Source organism: Nannospalax galili, unplaced genomic scaffold (genome assembly GCF_000622305.1).
Source record: "Nannospalax galili isolate Female #2095 unplaced genomic scaffold, S.galili_v1.0 scaffold713, whole genome shotgun sequence".
Classification (NCBI taxonomy): Eukaryota; Metazoa; Chordata; class Mammalia; order Rodentia; family Spalacidae; genus Nannospalax; species Nannospalax galili.
Genome location: NW_008333780.1, coordinates 470,910 through 480,265, shown reverse-complemented (window position 1 = coordinate 480,265; position 9,356 = coordinate 470,910). Strand labels below are relative to the sequence as shown.

Sequence of the window (9,356 nt, the reverse complement as noted above, 5' to 3'; positions counted from 1 at the left end):
AAGAGGGCTTCAGATTCCCCTGGAACTGGAGTTAAGGACGGTTTGTAGCCGCCATGTGGGTGCTGGGAATCGAACCCAGGTCCTCTGCAAGAGCCATCAGTGTTCTTAACTGCTGAGCCATCTCTCCAGCCCCTAACTAAAATTTTAACTGCAAAATTCAGTTTACCATTTTGAAGTTTAAATCCTCCCCTCCCGTGTGTGTGTGTGCGTGCGTGCGTGCATGTGTGTGTGTGTGTTTGAGACAGTTTATGTAATGAACTCATAATGATCCTCTTGCCTCAATCTCCCCAGTGTTGGGATTACAGATGTGTACTACCAAGTCCAGCGGCTAAGTCCTTAGAATAAGGTTTCAAAGCTGCGTACAGTGATGCATACCAGTAATCCCAGCACTCAGGAAGCAGAGGCAGGAGGATGGCTGCAAGTTTGAGTCCAGTAAGAGCTATACAGTGAGACTTTCTCCAAAAAACAAAGGTCCAGTGAGATGACTTAGTGATTAAATACATTTGCCGCCAGCCCAAGCCTGATGACCTGAGTTCAAGCCTAAAGACCCATATGATGAAGGGAAAGAACTAGCTCCACACATTTGTCCTCCAGCCTCCACACACATGCTATGGCACACACACACACACACACACATGAATAAATAAATGTAATTAAAGGTTAAAAATGAGCCAGGTGTGGTGGTGCATGCCTTTAATCCCAGCACTTGGGAGGCAGAGGCAGGCAGATCTCTGTAAGATTGAGGCCAGCTTGGGCTACATAGCCAGGTCACCTGGGCTACAGGGAGACCCTGTCTCAAAACAGTTAAAAATCAATAATGAGCCAGGCGTGGTGGCGCACACCTTTAATCCCAGCACTCGGGAGGCACAGGCAGGCGGATCTCTGTGAGTTCAAGGCCAGCCTGGTCTACATAGTGAGTTCCGGACAGCTGGGGCTACAGGGAGACCCTGTCTCAAAGGACCAAAAAAAAAAAAAATCAATTATGTATGTGTAAATGTGTTTGTATATATATTAATGTGTTGTGAATTTAAAGGATATTCTAGAAATATATTGATAACAAATGTAATGCCTTAAAGTTTAAATCTCAGTCATACATAAACTTTGCAAATCTATTGAAAAGTCTCTTCCCTGATCACTTTAGTATCTAGATTGATGGAGGCTCAACCTTCATAATACTACATGTCTAGAACTTGAAGCCTTCTCCTTTGTCACAGAAGAAGTTAACATGGAAAATTATGCGTTGGCCCTCAGGTGCTCCAGCCTACAACTATTGACTATAACTGACATATGACTATCTAACTGTAAGGGAGTGCTAGGAAACATAGCCGTGTCTGGTAAGATGAAGAGAACCAAGTGTTGGTGAATATTGGTAATGTCTGTCACAGTCTTGATTCTACTGTTGCTAGCTCTGTAATCTTGGAAAGCCCCCCTTTGAGTCTCAGTTTACACATTTAAAAATTAAAAGTAATAATATCCTCACTTCACTGAATTGTATCAAGCGAAATACTGTTGCATGGGAGTACTTTGGAAATGGGAAATATGATGAAAAATTTTGTTATTCTTTAGCTGTTTTTGAAGTTAAAATGCTGCTTTTTTTTCCCCCCAAGGTCTCCTGAATGATGGAACTGTGGGAATTTTCAGAGGCAACCAGATGCGCTTAAAGCGAGCTTGCATTCGTAAAGCAAAGATCTCTGCTGTTGCCTTCCGGAAAGCCTTCTGCCACCACAAGTTAGTAGAACTCGATGCCACAGGTGTAAATGCTGACATCACCATCACAGACATAATCAGTGGTCTTGGCAGTAACAAATGGATTCAGCAGAATCTCCAGTGCTTAGTGCTGAACTCGTTAACTCTCTCCCTTGAGGATCCTTATGAGCGATGCTTTAGCCGGCTTTCTGGTCTTCGAGCTCTAAGCATCACCAATGTGCTCTTTTACAATGAAGATCTGGCTGAAGTTGCTTCATTGCCTAGACTGGAGAGCCTGGATATTTCCAACACCTCAATCACAGACATCACTGCCCTACTGGCTTGCAAAGACCGACTTAAGTCTCTGACCATGCACCATTTGAAATGCTTAAAAATGACCACTACTCAGATACTAGATGTTGTTCGGGAACTAAAACATCTGAATCATCTCGACATCTCAGATGATAAACAATTTACATCAGACATAGCCCTTCGATTATTAGAGCAAAAGGACATCTTACCCAATCTTGTCTCCCTGGATGTTTCAGGGAGAAAGCACGTGACAGATAAAGCTGTGGAAGCCTTTATACAACAGCGACCTAGCATGCAGTTTGTTGGGTTGCTGGCCACAGATGCTGGTTACTCTGAATTCCTTACAGGCGAAGGACACTTGAAGGTTAGACCTTAAAATATATTTTGTCTGGCTGATCAATTTCTTAGTTCCATAACACTTCATTAAGATGAGTGTCTAATATATGAAACTTGATCATGAAACAAGGCATGCAAAATCATTTTATAGTGGGAAGGCCTACGTTAGGGTTAAGAGTCCTAATTAGAAGTCCGATGGGGCACAGGAATGGAGCTCATTTGGTAAATTCCTTGCCTACCATGCATGAAATCCTGGGTTCAATCCCCAGCACTATATTACAAAAAAGATGGCCCTGGGTTAGGGATGTAGCTCTGTTAGAGTTCTTGCTTAGTGGGTGGGAAGGGATTTAGTTCAGAGCACTATATAAACCAGCTATGTTAATTTGCACCTGTATTCCCAGCACTTAGGAGTTAGAGGCAGGAAGATCAGGGGTTCAAGGTCATCCTCTATTATGAGTTAAAAGAGTTTGGGCTGCGTGAGACCCTGTCTCAGACAGACGGAGAAAGAGAGAGAGGGACTGACTCTTCTGACCTTTATGGGCATTGCATGACACAGATGTGCTTGCATACATGCAGGCAAAACACTCATAAAATTAAAAAAAATTTACAAAAGAAAGGAAAAAGAAAAACTCAGTTCAGCTTTTTTGCTTAGTGACCAGAGCCAGCTGTAACATAACTTTTTTGAGTTTCCATTTTCTTATTTGTAAAATAGACTTCTCTGTAGAATCCTGTGAAGCTTAATAACTGTAAATGCAAAGTATAAGTCCTATAGTTAGTTGGTCTTGGATAAACTGTAGATGTTATGATAATGCTTAAATATTTTAAGCTATTTAAACATGTTTCTAATGAATTATTTCAGCAAAACCAGGAATACCCTTTTGAATTGAATACCTGATGCAAGATAAAATTCTCTGAGATCTGTTTATAAATTTTTATTTATATGTGTGTGTATATGTGTGTGTATATGCCACATATGTGCAGGTGTCTGCAGAGGCCAGAGAAGGTGTCAGATCCCCTGGAGCTGAAGTTACAAGTGTCTGTGAGTGGGTGCTGAGAATCAAACCTGGGTCCTCTGCAAGAGCAGTAAGTGCTCTTAACCCCTTAGCCATTTCTCCAGCCCCACTGTGAGATCTTTACAGTAGAAACTAAAAATTTTCTTCCAGGAGTGGCAGTATACATCTTTAATCCCAGCACTTGGGATGCAGAGGCAGATGAATCTCTATGAGTTCCAGGGAAGCCTGGTCACAGTATAACGAGTTCTGACTACAAAGTGAGACCCTGTCTCAAAAAAACAAAAACAATTTTTTTTTCTTTTCTTAAGGATTCTCATGACTAATGGTTAAAATTTAGTTTAGCAGGGCCTGGAGATATGGCTCAATGATTAAGAGCACTGGCTGCTCTTGCAGAGGACCCAGGTTTGGCTCCTAGCACCCACATGGCAGTTAACAACTGTCCCTAATTACAGTTTCAAGGGATCTGACATCCTCCTCTAGCCTCCATGAACACTGCATGTACATGATGCCCTAACATACATGCAGGTAAAACGAGAGAGAGAGAGAGAGAGGGAGAGAGAGAGAGAGAGAGAGAGAGAGAGAGAGAGAGAGAGAGAGCCCAAGACCCCTAGACCTTTGGCTGGAGAAATGGCTTAGTGTTTTTTAAGAGCATCAGTTTCAGTACCCAATACCCCATGATGACTAACAATGGTCTGAAACTGCCTCTTTGACCTCTGCAGGCACTGCACACAAGGCTGCATCTACACACATGCCTGCATGTGTATAAGCGCACCCCTGTTGTGCAGTGCCTTTGGAGGATAGAAGAGTGCGTCAGATCTGGTACTGGAGTTACGGATGAATGTTAGCCACTGTGTGGGTACTGGGAACCGAACCTGGGTCCTCTACAAGAGCAGCCAATTCTCTTAACCACTGAGCCATCTCTCTAGCTCCAAATAAAATATTTTTTTTAAAACTTAGTTTAGTAAATGTCAACTATATTTCATATAGCTTGGGATTTAAAGATGAAACAGATACAGGATCTGCCTGTAAGGAAGTTAGTCTGACAGGAGTGGTAGATATATAATCACATTTATATTTATAGCTCTATATTTACTTAAATATATTTTTTAAATATTGAGTGTATTGCTTGCATGTACCTCAGTGCACCCGTGTTATACAATACTGGCAAAGGTCAGAAGAGGGCATCAGATCCCCTAGAACTGGAATTAGGATGGTTGTTAGCCACCATGTGGGTGCTGAGAATTGAACCTGTGTCCTCTGCAAGAGCAGCACCTCCATATATTCAGGCAAAACACTCATACACATAAAATAAAGATTAATTAATTAATTAAAAATAAGAAAAATTTATATGTATGTGTGAGTGTCTACATGTACATATGTGAACCATGCGTATACTTGGCTCCTGTAGAGATGAGAAGAGGGAGTCAGATCCCTTACACCTGGAGTTACAGATAGTTGTTGAAGTGCTGGGATTACAGGAATAAGCAACCATGCCAGGCTATAGACAGAAAGTTTAAAAAGTACTTGTAAACATGGTATTACACACTTGTAATCCCAGCATTTGGGAGGAAGGGCAAGAGAAAGAGAGAAAGAGAACTGACAATTTTGTAAATAACCTTCCATTCTTATTTTTACAGACTTAAAATTGTCACTATAGGGGCAGCTAACAACTGTCCACAACTCCAGTTCCAGGGGATCCTACAGCCTCTTCTGTCATCCTTGGGCATTGCACGACACGGGTGCACTTACCTACATGCAGGCAATACACGCACACACATAAAATAAAAATAATAAATATTTTTAAAAATACCACTGTGGGTGGGCATGGTGGCATACCCCTTTAATCCCCGCGTTCAGGAGACAGGCAGGTGGCTCTCTGTGAGGGCAGTCTTGGCTAGACAGCAAGTTATAGGCCAGCCAGGGCTACATAGTGAGACCCTTTTTTTTCTTTATTAATTACATTTGTTTATATGTGTATGGATGCACGCACCACAGTGTAAATGTGGAGATCATAGGCAACTTGCGAGAGTTGATTCTTTCCTTCCACCATGTGGGTCCCAGGGATCAAAGTCAAATTGCCAGGCTTGACAGCAAATGCCTTTTACCCACTTAAAACTTGTCTACTGAGAACAAAACAAAACAAAAAGCAGTCATTTTGACTTGTAGAGTTCTTAGTGTAGAGTATTTTGGCTATGCACGCTCATAGTCCATATTTCTTTTTTCCTTATTTTTGTGGGTGGGAGTTGAGATAGGATCTCACTGTTATTGCATGCTGGCCAGGAGCTCATTGTATAGTCCAGGCTGGCCTTGAACTTAAGATTCTCATGCCTCAACCTCCCCTAAGTGATTCAGGAAAGAGCCATTATTCCCAGCTTCATGTCTCTTTGTCTTTGCATCTTTTACAAATTAGTAGCTAGGTTTGGAGGTTTAATTAGCTTCAGATTCTGTCCCTTTGGCAGGATCTTATATGGTATACTCTATCATTTGAGAGGTACCTGTTGTCTAGTTTTCCCTTTCTGTGATATCAGCAGTTATTGATGCTCAATTTCAGATTATTGATTCATTGGGGGATAGCACAATACCTAGGTATGTTTATTCGCCGAGTATTTTTGCCATTGTGTATCTGTATGCATGATGTATGTGTGTGAGTACATATGCCACAGTACACGTGTAGAGGTCAGAGAACAACTTTGTGGAGTTGGTTGTCTCCTTCCATCTTTACATGGGATTCAGGAATGGAACTCGGGTCACCAGGCTTGCATAGCAAGGACCTTTACTCACTGAGCTATTTCATCAGCCCCATATCTTAGTCATTTCTTTTTCACTTACCAGTTTGATCACTTTTATAAAGGAGCCACTTTCTAGTACCTGTATTTGGTTGTACAGTGGTCCTAGAACCACAGTTTAACATAAGTATATTAACCTGTGTAATAGAAAAATTCCTAATTAGACTTAATTTTGAACAGAACTTCTTAGGGAGCTTGAAAGATCTGGGGAAATTAACAGATTTATTTGATGAATATTTGTTGAATGTTTATTTTGAGCTATGCATAATGCTCATCACTGTTGATATGCAGTGAGGGTAAATGGGTTAGTATCATGGGAGGATTGTGATAACTATGAAAGAGAAGTTTGGGGAGGACTTGGGTTAGACTTGTGGGTCAGGGATAGCCTCTCTAAAGATGTGCTTAACTTGAATTAGGAAGGATATGTACAAATTAGTCAAGCAAAGAGAGAATGGAAAGTTTCTGATAGAGTGGACATTATATGTGATGACTTTTTGCTGAGTTAGGGCTTTGCTTACTGAAAGATCAAGGGGAAAAGGCCAGCAATACCTATAACACTGTGATGTAAGAAAAGGGTTTGCCCTTAAGAGGCAGGTTAAGAGCTTCAGTGACACAGTAAGACTTTATGAAAAGTTAAGTGTCTTGAGATTTATTTTAGGTATAGTAGAAATATTATCTGTAGGGACACTGTTTTCTGACTTCTGCAGTCACTACATGCATGTGGTGCATGTACACATATTCAGACAAAACACCAATACACATAAAATGAAAATAAGTATTTTTAAAAACATATTGCCTATAGGCTTATGCTAGGTTCTTAGTCTGATAGGCATCTCTTAAGGATGATAACTGTGGGTAAGTTGGAAAGTAATCATTCCCATTTCTTTCAAGCCTTTACCAGACTGTGCTAAATACCATCTTTACAACTGATGTTGAGATAAAGGTAGAGAGTGGAAAGAATTTTAACCGCTAACCTTTTGCCTATGTTCAAAGGTGTCTGGAGAAGCCAATGAAACTCAGATTGCAGAAGCTTTGAAGCGGTACAGTGAACGGGCATTTTTTGTCCGAGAAGCTTTGTTTCATCTTTTTAGCCTGACCCATGTGATGGAAAAAACAAAGCCAGAAATTTTAAAGGTAAGAACAAGAAACTGGTGATGAAAATTTTGAAATTGTCTTCTATAGATTTTGTGTATTTAGTCTTTGACTTTTGTTTGTATTTTATTATTTTTATTTTTAATGAGATTGATGATCCTTAGTTCTAGTTATTAATTATAAATGAGAGAGAAGTTGGAGGCTAAGAGAGATGGTTCACAGGCTAAGAGTACTGACTACTCTTGTAGAGAACCTGGGTTCGGTTCCCAGCATCCCACTTGGTAGCTAACAACTATTCTTAATTCCAGTTCCAGGGGATCCAACACATTCTTCTGGTCTCTGCAGGCTTGCATACATGGCTGGGCTTACAAACTTACTGCAAAACACACATACACATAAGTTAAAAATAAATGAAGTTGGGCGTGCTAATGCACGCCTTTAATCCCAGCACTCCAGAGGCTGAGGCAGGTGGATCTCTGTGAGTTCAAGGGCGGCCGGGTCTTCATAGTTCCAGGCCAGCTGGGGCTACAGAGAGCCCCAGTCTCAGAAAGGGAGGGAGGGAGGAGGGAGGGAAGGAGGGAGGAAGGGAGGGAGGAAGAGAAAGAAATCCTAAAAAAGGAGATGCATAGTAGCATACCATTATTTAAAGAAAAATGAGGGTTCTGCTTCCCTGGGCCTGCACCACCAACAGACCTCTCTCCAAACTCAGGCCTCTCTCTCTGGGGTAAGTCAGTTGCGCCCTCCGCCCCTTGACTCCCCCAGCCTCATTCACCCTCCCATCTCCCCTGCCGATCTCTCCTCTTAGCCTGGGTCCTGTCCCATTCCCTCCCTTGGTGCCCCAGACACTTGGGGAACCACTACTGCTTCCTGAGCCTTTGCATCCAGACCAACTCAGTTCCTTCTCCAGTCCCCAGGGGTGCTCTGGGCCTAGCCCGGCCCTCACCTCCCTCTGCTTCCTTGGGTCTGCACAGCCCACCAGCCATTTCCCGGGTCACCGGGGCTGACCTTTCCTCTTCCTGGTCCTTTGCATCCAGACCAACCCAGCTCCTCAGTGCAGTCCCTAGGGGCCCTTGGGGCCACTTCCTGCCCCCATCTGCCCCCATCTTCCTTTGCATCTCTGAGTGGCACGGCCACCAGCTGCCCTAGACCAGCTGCCCTGCCCGGCTCCCAGACCAGTCCAACCCCCAAATTCCTGAGGCCAAAATCTTACCTGGAGGAATCCAGACCTTAAGAGAAAGCCTGAGAGCCTCTGATCCTCATCTGAATTGGGCCTCTGTGGGAACTCCTGAGGACAAAAGCAATTGGGCCACTCCAGTATAAAATCAAAAGAGAGAACCGGAAGCTTAGATGAACCAGCTTTTCATGCCCCCAAAGTAAACCACAAAGACACATAAAGTTCACAAAAAGAAGCAGACCTAAACTTGAAGGCTTGAGTCTCACACAAGAATCAGAAACTACAAAAGAAATCCATATGTCAAAATCAAAGAGAAAAAAATAACAACATGGAAAAATAAAATAACATACCCCACCAAATACCAATAGTCCTCTATAATGAGAACCCCCGAGAGATAACACAAGACATGGAATTCAAAAGAACAATTATAAACATGATAAAAGAATTCAGTGAATTTAAAGACCACACAAGCAAAGAAATCAAAGAACTGAAGGAAGATAGGGATAAACTTCTGAATGAATTCAGGAAAGAGTTAGAAATATTGAAGAATACTCAGGCTGAAACGAAGAAGGAAGTGTACATCAAAGTGTACATCACACTGTACATCAAAGGAGACAACCAGGGAAGCAAACAGAAAACCCACAGAATGGGAGAAAATCTTCACCAGACACATCTGACAGAGGTTTAATATCCAGAATGTAGAATGAACTTAAAAAACAGAATCAAGACAAGAAACAACCCAATTAAAAGATGGGCTAAGGAGGTGAACAGAGATTCCTCAAAAGATGAAGTAAAGATGGCTATGAAACATCTTAAAAGATGTTCAACATCACTAAAAATTAGGGAAATGCAAATTAAAACCACTTTAAGATTTCACCTTACCCCAGTCAGACTGGCTAAGATCAAGAAAACAAATGATACCAAATGTTGGAGAGGATGTGGGGAAAGGGAAACACT

General features: G+C 41.9%; 1 protein-coding gene across 1 annotated transcript in view; it reads left to right on the top strand.

The window, feature by feature from the left end:
* Window positions 1–9,356, top strand: part of Zyg11b (zyg-11 family member B, cell cycle regulator) — a 68,413-nt gene that overhangs the window by 20,863 nt on the left and 38,194 nt on the right. The window contains exons 3-4 of the mRNA XM_008828425.3: window positions 1,608–2,362; window positions 7,127–7,267. Of these exons, the coding sequence (XP_008826647.1) occupies window positions 1,608–2,362; window positions 7,127–7,267 (896 nt within the window). The remainder of the gene's footprint in view (window positions 1–1,607; window positions 2,363–7,126; window positions 7,268–9,356) is intronic.